This window comes from Ptychodera flava (genome assembly GCF_041260155.1).
Source record: "Ptychodera flava strain L36383 chromosome 3 unlocalized genomic scaffold, AS_Pfla_20210202 Scaffold_27__1_contigs__length_13241970_pilon, whole genome shotgun sequence".
NCBI classification, from domain to species: domain Eukaryota; kingdom Metazoa; phylum Hemichordata; class Enteropneusta; family Ptychoderidae; genus Ptychodera; species Ptychodera flava.
Window position 1 is genome coordinate 2956778 of NW_027248281.1, and position 18335 is coordinate 2975112.

At 36.8% G+C, this 18335-nt stretch overlaps 2 protein-coding genes across 3 annotated transcripts in view; both read left to right on the top strand.

The window, feature by feature from the left end:
• On the top strand, window positions 1-9820 carry LOC139126256 (uncharacterized). Its single transcript, XM_070692299.1, has 4 exons — window positions 1-253; window positions 4653-5006; window positions 5615-5959; window positions 6185-9820. The coding sequence occupies exons 1-4, from the start codon at window positions 205-207 to the stop codon at window positions 6322-6324; spliced, it is 888 nt and encodes a 295-aa protein (XP_070548400.1). The 5' UTR covers window positions 1-204; the 3' UTR covers window positions 6325-9820.
• Window positions 9821-10974: 1154 nt separating this feature from the next.
• Window positions 10975-18335, top strand: part of LOC139126257 (uncharacterized) — a 30422-nt gene continuing 23061 nt past the window's right edge. Inside the window, exon 1 of one of the 2 annotated variants that reach the window (XM_070692301.1) lies at window positions 10975-11350. In XM_070692301.1, the coding sequence (XP_070548402.1) occupies window positions 11344-11350 (7 nt within the window). In that variant the 5' untranslated portion in view covers window positions 10975-11343. Of the gene's footprint in view, window positions 11351-14893; window positions 15050-18335 lie in introns of those variants that run through there. The other variant, XM_070692302.1, reaches the window with a different exon arrangement.

Genomic DNA, 18335 nt, shown 5'->3' on the forward strand with positions numbered 1-18335 from the left:
ACAGAAACGAACAATAATCTTACGAAGTCCACTGCGCAATAAGGCCATTCGCATCGCAGCAGTCTGATGTGCCAATCATTCATTGCACTTTGTTCCTCGTCGGTGTCAGAGGTAGCGGTGCGCATACTTTGCAGAACCATTTTTGGTACAAAATGCGTTTGACGTGTGTATAGACTCGAGCACGCGCTTCGCTCCGTAAACATCATGTCGGTCGATCTTCGTAGACATTGTCTCCATATATTCATTCTAATCGGTAAGCCACACGTTTCAATTATCCGCCAATATGACCTTTTTCATGATCATTTGAGCTAATCTGTATCGTTTATAATCAGTAATAGCCTGGCTAGCAGTGTAAGCTGTGTGCTTGACAACAAGGTTTGTCCGTAGAGTCTTCCGCTGTCTTTATTCTCAGATTTTACGTGAGTTTGTGGTAATGCTGGAACTATACGTGGTTGTTTTTAATTCATTTTTTCATTTCGTCAACGTATTTCTATTGTAACCATTATTCATTACTGTGGCGTCTCATCTACCTATATACAAATGTACTTGTGTTTCTGACCACTGCTGCGACCCTGACATGTATCGAGTCCCTGACGGCCCTACGATTGGAAAGTCAAAATCCAGTTACAATATCTGTGGTGCTAAAACGCCTTGCAAGAAAGTGTTATCATTGCGTACTGTATGGCAAAATGAACCACACAGGAAAACGAGAAGTGTGTATATCGGGAAGTAGATAAACGTTTATAGTTCTTCTCGTTTTTTGCTTCCGTTATGTGCTTTGTGTTTCAATATTTGTTTCTCTGACACAAAGCTAAATCATTATGCGGAAACATCAACATTGATTTTTACTTCATGGTCAGATCTTAAACTGAAGTAACATGAATCAACGAGTCTAGTACTTGCTTTACGCTGATGGGATACATTAACACCGTATTTTGCTTCACTCTTAGACAGCTATTGAAGGATTTGGCTGTTTGATGTTATCTGTCACTGATTTGTCTGCCAGGGTTTCATCGGTCAAAGAAACAATAGCAACACTATATCAGTTTCATCCCATTGTTATTTTGAACTTCTTGGTCTACATCGTTAGGACACCCCGGTCTGTTACAGCCCAAACTTTGGTTAAGAATATCTGACATACCTTTACTGTGAGGAAGGTCAATTTATTTGTGTATGAACGAATACTATCTTCATTTTTTAAAGAGCGGTATAGAATATATCGCGTCTCGACTCCCGCAATATCAAGCAAAGTGCACGGTGCGCTGTCGCCCTATAATTTGTGTGCATCACACCCCAAATATGCAGCTTCAGAGATGTCTTTCATCGTCGATCCAAACTTATTTACACTAAGAGGTGAGTTACAGACCCTCACTTTATCTGTGTATCAAAATTCGGTCTTCGGTCTTTGAAACAAAGTGGACTGTTTCGGTTTTTCTCGAGGGTCTATGGTTTACTTAGGTACGTTCTTGATGCACCGACTGGGCAATTTTTGAAAAATGCTGGTTTAGGGGCCCGTTTTACCACCGCTATCAGTGCTAAAACAGTATTTTAGCATCGGTGGAATGAGCTCTCGTCCAATCAGAATGGCACATGGTAGTATGATATAATATAAACACGAGTGCAACTAATTTGGGATAATTGGATAGTCATATTTTTCAAATTTCTCAAAAGTGTTAGGAGCCAGATAGTTGAATGTTGCAATAATACAAATTACTCATAAAAACAAGTGTGTAATTAAATCGGCATTACTTCACCATCCAATTATCCCAAATTAGTTCCAATCGTGTTATAATCGATATATTATCATCCTTATATCATTCCAGCAAGATATCGACTATCTTCCTGTTGCTTTTGCTGAACATTACAGTGACTTCTTTCTATTAAATTTATGACATGATGAAAAAATTTGCAAACTGTTGTATTACGTTTACGGTAAATAATACCATCAATGATTCAAAGTTTTGAACCAAGTAACTCAGATCAGTTCTTGTTTACAGATATCTGAAGAGTAAGAGTAGAGTTCTGTAGAAATCTTCAAGTCTTTGAGTCGATGTGATCAAATTTTCTATGTATTTCCTTTTCACTTCTTCTGCTTTTCCTTAATATACCCACCACTATTTTATAAGCAGCGCAACTAATCTTTTTTTCCAGAAATGCTATTTTGAATATATGACAGAAATTTTCTAAAGTTCAAGGTCTGCACAGAGCTGTACAGGGATACAGAATAATATAAAAGCTAATTCCGATGAGTGTATGTTTGAGTTTCTTGGTGCTTGCATATATGAAATATTATATTACAGCTTTGTCAATACCAGTGAATTTTGTGACGTCATTCCCTAGAGTATTACCGATAATGTAGCCGATGATTCAGCATTGTGGCCAAAGATGTTTTCTACATCTACTAATTCACTGGCATTGCCAAAACTATGAAATAATAGCAATAATGTACCCCTCCGAGCCCATAATGGATTCAAGCAAACTTTGCACTCCATAATGTACTCGGTTCCGCTTCGCGCATTATGTCTTGCAAAGTTTGCTTTCGTCCATTATGGGCTGGGAGGGGTACATTATTGCTGAAGTAACGTGCAAAACGCCGTACGCGTGTAGACTGTAAAAATCTGTGTGAGTTGTAAGGTGAACAAAATCCGATCTTGTGAGTTGCATCTCGGTGTTTCGATGACCAAATCTGTGGGTTAACTAAATCTGCATTTCCACTTTCCTGGCTAAGATCTTTCTAAAAAGTTTAAATCCAGAAGCTTTGTTCAGCAAGTGTTTCCATTAATTAATCTGAGATTGTCAAATTTCAATTTAATTTTTGAATGATGTGTAATCTGTTCTATATCTAATGTATCAGAGAACGTATTTAAATATTCATGTTCAATAAACTATTTACATTACAATGGAAATCAACAATAACCTGTTTGATATTACAAAGGAAATAAACAATTGAACTCTCTGATATAGAATGAATTGTACACAATAAAGTCATACACACCCAAATTGAAATAAACATTAAGCTTATTAACTAAATGGAAATATTGTATCTCCATTTGAAGCAAAGACATAAAACATATTCTAGAGTACATACTGTTTTATCAGCCGGTGGTGTTTATTTCCAAAAAAACTGAACGTCGCAAAGTCAACGGGCTTCACAAATCATAGCAAAACAGTTCACCAGGAAAATTTTCCATTAAGAGTTTATTTATTAATTGTAGAAGGAAATGATGATTTGAACAGTTGGATGAGATATCAAATGGATTCTACATATTTTCCCTAAATACCAACTTCAGCCGTACAATGCTTTAACAATATGGACTACTTTCCTCTAGTTGAAGTTGTACATCTTACATTTTGTATCTTCTAGTTGAAGTTGTACATCTTACATTTTGTATCTTCTAGTTGAAATTGTACATCTTACATTTTGTCTTCAAGATCCATTATACTCCCTGGCCAAACGGTTTTTAGTACTTGAATTGCCATGAAGATGATTCTTAACTTTAAAAGAACTCTCGAGCATTGTCATGCCAAACTATTTTTTTCTTTTCAACAAATCATAAACACTAAATTCAGAACAAAGTTTCTGTAATCGTGAAAATTATTCATAGAAACCAGAATCAAAAGATTTTATCCATTTACATCTACTATTGCATACTTTAATTACTGTACTTGTGGCAAGTTTTTCAGTATTCTGCTTCTGTATATCAACTACCGTGTCTGACCCTAATCCGTTTGTCATGCTGAATTTCGAGTATTCTTTTTGTCAACACAGCTTGTATGTGTGTAGTGATCATTGTTTATTGTTTACAAATGAATTCTAGTCCGGACTTGAATACAATTTTCAACAATAACAATGTAGATTATACTCATATAGGTTGTGTTGATATGCTAAATACTTGGCATTAAATTACAGTTTAGGGATTCAATGCAGAAAGTGTAGGGAAACCACAAAACAAAAGTTCTGAAAAAATAGTCAAAAGATACAGCTTATGGAGCTTTAATAGTATTTTATCTGAGGGTTGATTTGAAGCAATACTAAATTACAAAAATACCTACCAGTCTGCAAGAGGTTTCTCCCATGTGATAGTTGATTGCACTTATTGACTGATTAACTGATTTATTGATTGGTTGATTGAATGATTGAATGATTGAGTGACTGAATGAGTGGTCGCTAGACCGATTGATAAAGTGTCGAATGAAATTTCGATTTTTTACGACGGGACTGAAAACAACACTTCACGCTCTTATAAATAGAATACAAATACAAATACAAATGAACAAGTGAATATTTTGCGACCGACTTCCTTAAACACCACTAACTTCTGCCATGGAAAAATAATACGTCTATTGAAACTTTGCTTGGGAAAAACACACCAACATTCCTTGCACGTGTACAGGATGAAGACGGTCCATATCTTTGACTTTGACCAGCAAATGTACAAGGAATATTATATTTAGTGGTATCATTCGCACAAGTTCCCAACGCAAAACAATTTTGTCTAATCAACTAAAAACTTGAAAAATACCAAAAAAAAATCCTATCCTATTCTTGATTCTAGAATTCACTACCAAATGTCTAATTCAAATATAGATTTTATATATTTTATGCAAAATCGGAAGCCTCTGAATCATAACAGCGAATTTTGTTATTGTAGGGCTGGATAGCATCGCAGTTCACACGACAGAGATATTAGCTGAATGTGGAAGTGACACAACACTACCATGCAAGTATGAAATACCAGCCAGCCCATACACCAGAACGACGATTGATTGGAGAATGGAAAAACCAAACAACGAGGACCCAACCCTGGTGACGACGGCTAATTTTGAAGTCACTGATGTAGTCAGCGAGCGATACAATGCGCTGGCGGATGGTTCGTTAGTAATACAGAATGTAACGTTTGAAGATATTGGATCGTATAAGTGTATAGTTGTCTTCAGACTAGTTGAACCAATCGACGGCAATGGTTACTGCACTGAAGTAGACAGAGCTCAGCTTCATGTGAAGAGTGAGTATACAGCCTATGTATTACAGAAACTCTGAGAATCCGAAGAATTATTATTATTCCCATAAGTCGTGTAATTGTTTGTTGTACCTTGCGGGCATTTAAGACCCTGTAGCTGTAACTCTTGAAATTTAGTTGACCTGAAAAAAGCTTTCTATTTTCTCCTGCCATTTTTAAAAACTGGTAATATTACAAAGAAAACAAAGCATATGATGTCCCAGTGGAAAACATTCAGCATTATGCATTATATACTGTTGTTTCTGTGAAGATTCCGATTCATATATGCACGACGTACAGTGTTTTCGTTTTTTTGCATGAGGTCGCAAGTTAATATTTGCGCAAACGTTTATTATTTATCTTGCTCAAAATTGCACATGCAGTCCCTCCCAATGGACAGTTACAACCCTCAATGAGTACATTCCCACGAACTTGTTTTAGTTTGGAAGTAAAATCACAAAAATTATGCTAAAAGATACAGCTATCGGGCCTTCAACGTTATATTGTGGACGCTATATTGACGGTTGATGAATAAGCAACAAGTAGTATTGGTCGTTTACATTTTCTTAGTAAAAAATTAAAACGTTAATTTCATTTTTTTTCAACAAATGCAGGTTCAATCGAGCAAGTCCTGATTTATCCGAAAGGAATCACAGAAAACAGAATCAGAAATAGGCGCCAAGAACCGACGCTAGTGTGCCGGGCAGATCATAGCAGACTACCGGCGGCTAAAGTATTACAATGGGACTTTGACAACCCTGGGGCAGATCGTCAAACAAAGAAAAGTTATTATGAAGAGTATACTTCAGATGGAAAAATGGTCGTATTCAGTGAATTGACATTCAGGAGACCAAGAAACAGACGATTAATTCAGTGGTACAATGTGTCCTGCTCTGCTTTTGAGGAAGATGAGAAGATAATGACGTCATCGGTTCAAGTGTACGTGGATCGAAGACGAGGTAGGTTGTCAAACTGACTGATATACTTTTAACGTGCTCATAACGCTTCACGACCATTTCCAGCCTGAAATCAGACATAAAATAGAAAATTCGTGTAGGTCTTTCATTCTCGTATGCAGTCCTAACAGCAAACTTTGTCATAGTATGTACAACTTGCCAATGATGTTGTTGAACACTTAATACTAATGTCGCATTACTAATCAATACAAACTCTTTTCATACCAGTTCGTCTGAGTAGGAGACGGAGACAGTGGGAGAAGTCTAGACGATGGAAGACGCGGATACCGAGGCTACGAAAGAATCCTGGAAAGGAGAAAGGGAGACGAAAACAGAAGCGAACAGAAAGACAGCATGAAACTAGATGAAAAGCTATCCTCCACGAGCGAGAATGTGCATTACACGCAATTCACACACACACACATAAATCATTGTACAATGTCAAAGGTTTGTCGAACCGTCGACACACATATATCACATGACACATATATCACATGACAATTGTGAGGAAGTGACAATTGAAAGAGAGTAATATCACATTTCGCGAAGTACACGGTTACACTAGGTTCCTGTCTCTCCTGTCTATCTATGTCTGCGAATTTCGCAACTTTTTAATTCTCGTTCACGAGTGTTTACGATTATTTCACCTTGGAGTAAACTTTATGAAACTGATCAATGGAATTTATTCTTCCTTCGAATATGTTGGTGTGACTTGCTTAGATGCATCCTTCAAACTAAGTCATACTATATAATATTCGCTGGACGAGATGCTGTGACAAAAAGCAGATAACAATAGAGCAAGAATCGCAAGAAGATTTTAAAACAGTGAAATGAGACACTCGTCCGTGCTCTTACTGCATATATTTACGGTTTTTCGTTGGTTTTTTATTCAAATTGAAAGGTACAGTTTTGAAGAATGATAACGAATCTACAAGAATCTACAGTCTTGGAGTAGCAGGTTTAAAAAACATTGGCATTTTATTTCGTACATTACCCTGTGAATTTCATTTTTACTCAAAACAGTTTTCATGTGACTTTCTAGGTGACAGACTTTGAGGCGCAACTGATTCGTGTACAGATCAGCAAACCACGACTTTGATTTTTTTATATGACTAGGTAAAACCAACACTTTTTGATATGCCAATGATTTATATTCCGGGAAGTATTATGTATACATTTTATATGAATAAAAGTGTGGCTATTTACTAATCAGTATGAGTACAATAGGACTACAGTGGCTTTACGAGATTAAATACACGAAATGGACGAAGGGTCACGTGATCAAGGGTGGTATAAATAAAATTGTTGATACTTTTATCTCACCTTGACTTTCATATAGTACATTCAATAGCAGTATATAAATTAAGTAAACAAATTATTTTAATAAGCAAGCTTTATTGTTTAAAATGTATGAACACTGTCTAGTAAACTGTTTTATTAACTGCCACTTTTCAGTATCTTGTTGAATAACAATGGAAGCTTTAATTTTTTCAAGCTGTTAGCAATACAATTTTTTTAAAAAATCTTTTACACATTTTAAAATTCGTCAACTTTTATACGGGTTTGATATTTTATATCTTCAATATAATGTAGGTGTCCTTATTTTATCAACTTGACTCATGAGTATGAATATACTTAAGGATGAAAATTTGGCTGAGCGATTTTGACTGTGGCGTCCTCGCTGAGGTGACTGGATGCCGAACGTTGTGAGTTCGCGTTTTAACGAATTGCAATATATAAATTTCATGTAACTGCCATAGATTACTAAATAACAAAAACTGTCATTCTTACAGACACTGTAATGTCTTTATTTTGTACAGTATTAATTAAAGTATAACTAAAAAATAAAGTACCATGCATCACTGTTGTGATTATTGTTTTGATTGTAACATTGCTTGACTTCAGATGATTTGACAGAATTGGATTTGATAATACGAACTGAAATGTGGTCTGTAATTTCAACATGATTTTTACTAGTTCCTATGGTTACTGATCTGAAAAGCTGGAAAACGGATTAGGAAATATTTTTCATGGCGTCAAATTCGTCCCCTGTAACTATATTGATGAAGATTACATGTGTATGCAATTATGGAAATTTCCAAATAACCATGGATGGTTTATATTTCTTATAGAACGTTTACTACAAGATAACCCCTGAAGAACAGTCAATGCTGAGTCGATGTACTAAAGTTATCTTATTATAGCTTTTACTTTCTAGAAAATAGAAGGGTAGTTGTTGTATCAATAGATGAGTTGATTCGACTTACCACCAGTACCCCTAAAGTGTACGAATCTCTTATTATTTTTGCTACATATTAATGTCAGACATACCCTTGTATCATCTCCTGTAGTGCCCCTCAACAAGCAAGGGGTAAATATGAGTCGAACAATTTTGTTTGACAAAAGACACAGGGTAATGACATTTAAGGTGTTATATTATTCCTGGGTATTATAGCTAGCTGAAATAGTGAAAGTGTAAATCGTTTACGTCGACGAAAGAATGGTTGCAATTTAAAGGGATTGGTCTTAACGGTTAATTCTAACGCATTGCTGAAAACTACACAACATACACAATGAACATTTACGTATTTATCGTGCCAATCTGTCTGTCTGTCTGTCTGTCTACCTAGACTATGTCTGTGTCTGCCTGTGTGTCTAGAGTATGTCTGTGTGTCTGTCTTTCTGCCTTCCGCAGAAGTCAGTCATCGTCTATAATGAACCATAAGTATTTGCATGAATGAATGAATGAATGACTGAATGATTGAATGAAATGAAATGATTAATTTACGAAGCAATAAACGAATGAACAATTCAATATTATTGCATGATGACAAGTTTGATTAAAAATGTTTACGTTGCAAACACGAAATATACCATGTAAGATGTTGCAGCTACCCCTGTTTGTCTATTAATGTAACATGATTACATGATTACTTCTATAATATCTCATTGATAGCCTTTTCACAGAGATCGACAGTGTATTTGTAATATGTTTAATAAATATCTAATCAATCAATCGATAAATTGATAGAGACAGGCAGGCAGACAGTACTGAGCGTAGGAGCCATTAGGAGGCAGCGAGCCATGCTATTATAAACTGTAAGAAAATATGGACTTCCCTGTCCTGTAATAAAAACCGTCAATTCCATTTTTAAATCGCATTATCGTAGCTTACCTCTGGGCAGGCTGTCTAGGGTTGTACGTAAATTGCACTATTTTTTATTTTCAATTCCCTTCGTGGAAACACACACGCATCCCTGGTAACTCTATACTATCAATTATTGCTACATTACTTCCCTACATCAGGTACGATAAGATGTTTCATTTCCGCCTCATACATCGTTTTCGGTTACTGGTACCATACAGTTCGAGGTTTCCAATTTATAGACTTCTCATGAATAATCTTAATAGTCATTTTCTTGATACGATACTGTATTATTCACAATTTTCAGACACTTTTGAAAATACCACATTGGAATCAATCTCTTCTACATTTAAATCGTAATACATCAATCAACCAGGCAATATCTCGGTCAGTTACCCAGCAGTGGTTTTGCGAAATTCTTTCGGTTTTTTTGCCTCCACTAAACCGCTTTAACAATTATACTGTGTAGAGCGATTTTCAGTAAGTCAATCATTCAATACGACGTTGTAGCCATAGATCTCACGTAGATAACATACTTCCACCAATATCACACATTCTCTCTTCCACGTACAACCGAGTTCATGAAGCCCCATAACACATTAGACTACTTATAGACGCCGACTCTATCAGTCTGTCTGGAATATTGACTGTATGCTTTACGGTCTATTCAAATGCAAATCAAACCCTGAATACGTGGCGGGACCGATAAAGAGCCGAGAGCCACACTTCCTATCGATATGTGAAGCACAGTCCCGCCAGTGCCGTGTAGATGAACGCTTAGATATCAGTGTCAAAGTTCACATCCATACACCATGTAGGTTACTGTGGACACACTAACAATTTAAATAAGGAAGCAACATGTTAACTTTTTCTTTCAGTGTTTTAATGCTATGACACTGTCGTCTTTATTTAAAATATACCCAAATGTAAATACAGACAATCACCTGTTTATGCTCATAAAAATTTTGGTTCTTTATTGTCAGTCCACAGTACAATGTGCTGAGGTTTATATCAAACCTATAAAGCATTATAAATTATCATCATGTCAAAGATACTATGCACAGAATAAACAAAGTAATCCGATATTGAGCAAGGTGCATGTCTAGCACAGTTTATCACAGAAAGCGGAAATGGGTCGATAGTGCAAATCAGTAAGAGACGGGAAAAACAGGGGGAAATAGCGGGGATTTTGAATGATAAGGTAAATGTCAGTTATTGTGACTGGGGGGTTCTACAAGAGGAGAAGTGGTATATTTGCAAAGTTCAGTAAGTTCAGAGTCAAGATAAAATTGCTCATAACTGCTTTTGCAATTACGACGTCATCGAAGATGTACAAACTATAATTATCTTTCAAGACCGAAATGCCTTTTCGTGTGATAATATGTGATTACAAGGTCAATTATCTTAGGCTTAGTAAAACATTCTAACATTATAACATGTTAAACAACTAGTAAAAATAACAAGAAACGGTTTATTCTAAAAAGACCTCTTCATATTTGACCACAGATATTCAACAAAAAAGAATGTCAAAAAGAGTTCACCATGCAAGGCGACCTTTGACCTTAGTGAACCGCGACCATACACTTTGCACTCTTTGAGTCGGTTACTGTATATTCGTATTTTGTATTTTAAATGAAGGATGGTGTCGTTAAACTTTTCTCTGTTCGCAGAAATCCCGAGTCTTCGTGTAGAGCATGGTAATGGTTAATTGTTTTGCCTCTTAGCATTACAGGATGAGGACAGTGACAACCCCCTCAAGTTATAAAAACTGAACGCCTCCTTCTCAGTAATGTTATCTTCTTGTAAATAATTCACTAACATCTTCCATAAACCTATTAGATTATTAAAGAACAGCTTTGTGAGATAAGAACTGAAAACAGAAAGCATTCATGGTACTAGTCGGTCTTCGTGATACGTGCATAAATCATTTGCCTCGGCTTCGGTAAATCACAGAGAGATGTCGATGTGCCGCGGAGGTGTAAAAACCCGCTGGTTTGCAATTGGGCATTTGTTCAGCCTATCCAACCAACATCTGTATTACTTATGGTGGATATTATCTCTTCTCTATCGTGGACCTTGTAGATTAAGCTGCCGACAGTGTGCAAATGGGAGGCTCGCCTAAGCGAGATACACTGGGTAAATTTGTTTACATCGAGTAGCAGTCCACATAGTGTACCGTTAACAAAGGTGTGTTGTACACGATGGATTGAAACTTTGTGGAACTCGGATTATCACGTGGTACATGACCTGTAAGTATCATTCTCAAAGCATACTTCTCTTATTGGTGACTCCAGTGAGATGGTTATTAACTGAGGAGATTTACAACATGTAAAAACAAAGTCGCCTTGTCCTCCCTACATTATTTATGGACTTTACAATCTTGGTGTCACCATCAACAATAACAAGGTGACATGGTCAGTTGTCAGTGAATCAGTGTCGCCTTACTCAGCGTTATGTTTGCTTTTTCATGTCCCCAAACGCAAGTTTTGTGCTCTTAGCTCCTTCTTATAAGCCTTGGCCTGTTTTAGTTTCCAGGCAGGCATCCCGAGGAAGGCCGAACAGCGCATGTGCAAGCTAAAAGATCATACAGCACATCACTATAGTTACTAAAAATTGCTGCTTCATCAATACTCAGCTGAGATTTATTTGTTTGTGCGTCTAAATGTTTCAAAACTGGCTCCCCATTTCATCTTAGTGTACCTGTATGGTGTCGGTCTTGACATATAATTTTGACATGTAGTATAAAAGCTGTACCTAACCATGGCTATACAGGTCAGTATATAAAGCAGTCTGGGAGGGTCTATGTCCGCAGTTATCATAAAGTGAGGCGATATTTTGTCCTGAGATGTCGCACGAAGAGATCTTAATCCGAACCGTTGAAACGTGCAAGAGGAACCATTTCGTGTAAAATTCAGGCTACACAACTGCCACGTCGTCAAAACAAGACACCTTCATGACCCTGGGAGTTTACGCGAGTGAATGGGCCTTTTTTTAAGCGCTCTACTTTATTGAAATGCAAATTGCTGTTACACTGCCTGCAGTGGACGTTTGTTGACAGAAAAGTGACCGCCTCATCAAGCGATAACAAATGAATACGAACCTAGCCAAGCGCAGACCTTGAAACATCTGATGGTTCAGATACTGAATAGTGAAGAGTAGTTTACAGGGCGCTTTTTAGTTTAAGCTGTACATCTTAGTGTTGCCGAACTTGTGAGGGCGCTAAGATACAGTGCGTATACAAACAGGAAGAGCTGAGGTTCTAGACCACTTGACCATGAGATAAGACGCAGTCGACTCGCCCATTGACTGTCTAATTTTGTTCAAGTTGCTTGTGTGGGCTCCAAATTCTCTGACAGCGCCATCACACCACACATTATGCCAGATGTATATTGAAAACAGAAGGACGTGATATATTGACACTAAGTCCACCGTTCCAGACGCCCATAGTTGTTTTTGTCCAAAGTGAATGAAAGGAGATTTGATTATCACAATACGAATCAATAATTGTGACCCCAATTTGTATTCCTATCACTTCACATGCGAAACGGAGCAGCTGTTATCTCCTGTACTACTTGTATATTTATAATTTATTTATTTATTTCCAAATACGGGTTCTATGTCAAGTGTAGGGTGGTGCGAGGATTGTGTTGTGCATGGGGAGGCTATGAAACCTCTTAAACAAAGCTTCACGGATCATACATAAAACAGACAAAACAAACACAATGAATACAAGGTATTACTAACGCAATAAATAAATGTAAACAAATACAAATAACTAATTGTGCAAACGACCTTGGTGGAGAACATAGCTTGCAAAGGGTGAAGGACAAAATTTTGTAGCGGGGGATAGGGCATTCGGAATGTTAGCGATTGGTAGAGGGGCAATGATCTAAGTTCTGAATTCTTACAGGAAGTGTGGACTATAATGAAATGGTAGATGCATGGGTAAGATCGAATCATACAGGAGGTTTAGTTAAGGGTGGCTCTCAATTTTGCAACCAACATTTTATTTTGTTACAAAGTTTCCATACATTGCACAGCACCTGGTCGTGCCAATTAATACAGCAGTTAAGTCTCAGCCAAGTCTTGATTGGCTTTCGAGAACTAGTCTTTCTGGGACCTCTGTCATTATGGCAAAGAAAGCGGCAATCAAGCAGGGTAAACTGTACATGTGCAATCTATGCGTCTAAAAACTAATGCGAACTGATTTAATCACTGCACGGTCAACGGTGATTGGATATGTGGTGCTCTACCCTGTCACATTGTACAATATTGTTTCTCTGCAATAATTTGAGTAAACCGTTAATATACTACAGAGGACAATCATTGGATAGTTATTCACAGTTGTATCTTGGAAACACTCCAGCAAATGATACGGAACTCCGATAACAACAATTTTACTTTGATAGCTTTTAAGCATAGGAAGATAAGCTGCGAGTCAAACAAACAATATCAGGGATGATGAGAGTCATTAACTTATCACCGACAGCTAATTAGCGTATTACAAAACAAGTGACTTAGACTAGTGTGAAAGGTCAAGGTTCTTGGCTGATATCTTCTTGGAAAATCAATTGGTTAGAAATGATGTGATATACAGGGTTCATGTGTTGTCTTCCTGTTTAAATTGTAAATTCGTATAATTTGCCTGAAATTTAAAGATACACACTACTGTTATTGAGAACACCCCCTCTCTCAAAAAGTAATCAAATTTTTATGTTTGCAATATTGTTCGCTTAAGAACAAAAATTGAAATTATTGTCATATTTTTGAATTTCGTTATATTAGAATAATAAAAATTAAAGTATAAAGATGGGAGTACCATGCTTGACTGCGACCAGACTCTGTAAAGTCGAAGTTTTCCCCGGAAAATCACTGAGAATAAGTTTGATAAAAACCATTCATCTCAAGTTCATGCAGTGAATGAATGTTTACACTCCCATGGCACAATTTTTTGATCATATGAGGAGGTATTTGAAATGTTTTAAGGGGTCTTGAATCGGTTACCTGAAAAAAGATTCGATCGCAATTCCTCCAGACCCCCCCCCCAGTATATGTGAATGTAGCCTGACGTCCTAAGGAATACCTCTCTCTCTCTCTCTCTCTCTCTCTCTCTCTCTCTCTCTCTCTCTCTCTCTCTCTCTCTCTCTCTCTCTCTCTCTCTCTCTCCCCCATACATAGACTTTTATTTCCTGTTTACCAATCTTGTCCTTCAAGTTGACATATTTAGTTTCTGTCATAATGTCTCTCGGATCAGTGCCCTCATTGACAGAAAGTCACTGCATAGAACAAACAATAATGTAAGGATAAGGTTGACAGAAACTCCGCCTGGACTTTCATTTTATGATAATACTGGGGTCATCTCACTGTGAACCCTACGTGCTCAGAGTCAATGGTTAATGCTCGTGAAGTGAGAGCGTTGGCTAACTCATTGTCACATGCACTTACAATCTCCTTCAGTATTTCTCACTTTTTCTAGTCAACACGGGCTTGAAACAGCAGCTGTAATGACTTGCCACCTTTGTTGGACATGAAATCTCATGTTGTAAGCTCGTTTTTTTTCTGTAAAGGCGGCCAGGTGCTTCAGAGAGAAATGACGATTAAAATACGCGCAACAGTATAAAAAGTAAATCCACCTATAAAACGCCATATTAAATAAAAATTGATGTCCGAAATATTCATTTGGCTAGTTCGGTACGATTGTATTCACTGCACATAAAACAATGCCCCAGATCCGCTGTAATTTTCCAAAGAACAAAGACATGTTAGTTTGTTTGAACAATATTTCGTACGTCCACTAAATGCGCCCTACGCCCTCCGCCCTCCGCCCTCTACTTACGAACGCTCAAATGCGACAGCATTGAAGGAAGCCTGGTGTGAATTTTCGGCCCGAATGTTCAGTTACTTGATCAAAGCCATCACAATGAACTTCAAGGTTATGTTCGTTTTCGGTGAGTACATGAGGTTTTAGTTAAATTACAAGCTGCCGTTGTTGCTATTTTGGAGTACAAACTAAATTTTTATGTCGTAACATAACGAACGAGCCACCCACACATAGTACTTAGAAACCATAATGGCGTCATTTACCAGTACGCATGTCTTGGCTATTCAATCGTTTTAAAACCAACTTCCCGATCGTTTGTTCCGGTCATACTGAAACATTCAACCTTGGATTGGGAATAAGCGCACAGTGAACGCGTTTTTAAAGTCATGTACGTAGTTGTGGAAGTGCAAAGTTTGATCAGGTAAACGTGGGAGATCTCATTTACCTGTGCACACGGAACGCATATCGTTGCATTACAATATGTTTTGTGATATATATCATCATTGTTTTGAAAGACACTAAATTTATGGTCGTGTAATAAATGTAATTTACACACTACAGTGACGCAATTTGCTTAGACCTGTTTGAAAATAGATTACGACATTTGGTAGCGCCAGTGAAGTAGAAAGGCACGTTCCTACCTCCTTGATAACATTCATACCCTCTGCTTCCGCCTCATTTGACTTGTCTTGACCCGTTTACGAAGGTGAATGTCCAAGTCTCTGTTGAACCTAATCACTCATGTCCTCATTTGAACTCTACGTTTGCTGCTGGGTACGATGTTCTGTAATATATGAAGTTGTACAATGTCAAGAGAAAATTACACTAGTGAAAGCTATATTTCAGTATGGTTTTCTAGGTCACCGTCATATCAAAGTTTCATACACTATCTCTAACGCTGGCAAAGGTTGTCTGATAGTTTATCATAAGAATTGATGGTATTTATTGGCAATACAAACAGTCATGTGTTTCAGACAACTAAACATATATAAAACTAGCACATATCTATGCAATGTGTCTCGGGAACAGATATATTCCGACTCTCAATTTTCTCATATTTGCTAGTCTGTTCTCTTTTGTTGGCTCGTTATGAAGCCTGTTGCGCGAGTGAAGTTTTCTCAATCACGTTTTTTGAAAGAGAAAACTTCACATTTATATAGAGATCGCGGCCATTTTGAATTTCAAATATTTGTAAATCTTATGCAATTTTTCTCTCTAGTACTAGTATTAGTATATTTTTCTTGCTTATGAAAGAGAATCGTTTAAAGTACGAGTTATATGGAAAGTATCAGTTAAAGTTTCCATGTCAGGTTCCAGGCGTGTACCACCGAACAACCAAAACGTGGACTGTTTTTAGCCAATAAATAGCAGTCACTGTGGCGAAACCTTCCAGATATACATGTTTCTTTTACTTTGTGTAGGTTTTGCAGCTCAATGAACCATGCTCTGACATAGGAACAGTGGCAATTTGAATTTCCAATGTTGGTTAAGTTACCTGATACGATTCAAAAGGAAAATATATTTCAAATTAATAAGTTAGACTAAGAAAAGGCTGGGGGTTAAATGTCAGATTACAACATAAACATTATAAAGGCACTGGACAGAATTACGGGGGAGGGGCCAGTGTTTTGAGGGCTTGGTCGCCATTTTCGTGCAAGTATTTTTGAAGGGCCATAAAATTTCACACATGCCGTTTGGGGAAGGTCATCATTTTTGCGCAACTATCGGAACTGTATAAAAGCTGAGAAGGCAAGATGTGACCGATATAGTGCTTCACCTAAAAAGATCAAATCATAATTAATGGAATTTATTGGGCAAACTATTAACAATTTCCCTCACACAACAAGCTTTATCTGTACATTTATATATGTTGATAATTTACGTAAATGTACTTTGCTTGAAGTGGGAGGTAAACAGTACATTGTGCGTACAAGAAATTTGATTTTACATTCGATAAAAATGTTGATTCACTATATATGGGAGTCTATGAGGAAACTATGAATATTTTTTTCAAATCCAAAACTAGCTAAATCTGTATTTATAGGCGCTTGATAATTGATATTAATGTACTCGATCATGGGGCGGTCACAAGTGCATGTGTGCACCAAATTTTATTTTTGAATTTCACCGAAATATTGATTCACTATACATGGGAGTGTATGGGGAAACCATGAACATTTTTTCTTTACAAAACAAGCTAAATCTGTGCTTTTATAAACTTAAATGTATAACAATTGATATAAATGTACGTAATGAGAATAGGGTGCTTGAAAGGCAGATGTGAACAACAAGTATGATATTAGGAATTTCTCCAAAAAATATAAGTTCACTTCTCATGGCAGTCTAGGGGTAACTATCAAAATATATTTTCCCACTACAAAACTTGCTATATACGTGAATCTATATGTATATATTGCTAAACATTAATGTTTAGAGTAAGTTGTAAAAAGTTTCTTGACAGACAATAATAGTGCTGTCTGTACAATTAAAAGCCAAACTATAAATGAAGATAACCATTACAGCTATTGTCCCTTCTGAATTTTAATAGCCAATTAGCTGACAAAATTATTTATTGTGATTTGTGATCTCTTTGCATTGAATTACATGAAACATCGCATAAAAGTGATTATTTGTAAAGGTTGTTCTTTTAAAGTTAAAGGTCAAATGAGAATCATATGTTAATTAAGATATTGTTGATACTGAGTTTGACACGCAGGGTGAGGGTCACTGGTTTTTGTGCATGGAATTTGGGGAGGGTCACTCTATTTCTTGCAATCACTTTTAAAGGGTCGTTATATTTAACGCAGCGTCATTTTGAAACCACCGCTCCCCTGTAATTTCTGTCCAGACCCTAAATTATAGGCTTTGTACAGTTAATAGTCTCTGATACATGGGCTAAGCGGATATAGATATTTGTTACAACATTTTAGCTGTGAGAAGGTACCTCTCTTTGTATTGGGTAGACTGCGAAGTTGAGTGCATGGACATCAGAATGTGTACCCAGGCATTACTGTACATCACTAAGGGACTTGGTGTAAATCAACGGGAGGGCCGGGCATCGGGAGGATCGCAGTTTCTTTACCACCGTTTTTTGGGAGGGTCACAATTTCTTGAGCCCCTTAAAGGGAGAGGTCACAGTTTTTGAGCAAGGTGTCTGCACAGCAAAAATATAAGAAACCCAGCCTGCTAACTACATTTGAATCGCTCAAATGAAATTAGTCAAACACTGCTTCTTTCACTTTAAAAACACGATTATTTATTTATTTATTTATTTATTTATTTATTTATTATCTATTTATTTACTTATTCATTATTTATTTAATTAATTATTTATTTATTTATATCGCCAGCTTTCTCTACATCTCTTAGTTTTTGTCATATATGTTCCTTGGTACAACTATAGGAAAACAGCC

Coding starts and splice junctions, on each gene's coding strand:
- LOC139126256 (XM_070692299.1), top strand. CDS start 205: ATGTCGGTCGATCTTCGTAGACATTGTCTCCATATATTCATTCTAATC. Junction 254..4,652: donor CCATATATTCATTCTAATCG/GTAAGCCACACG, acceptor TTGTTATTGTAG/GGCTGGATAGCATCGCAGTT. Junction 5,007..5,614: donor AGCTCAGCTTCATGTGAAGA/GTGAGTATACAG, acceptor CAACAAATGCAG/GTTCAATCGAGCAAGTCCTG.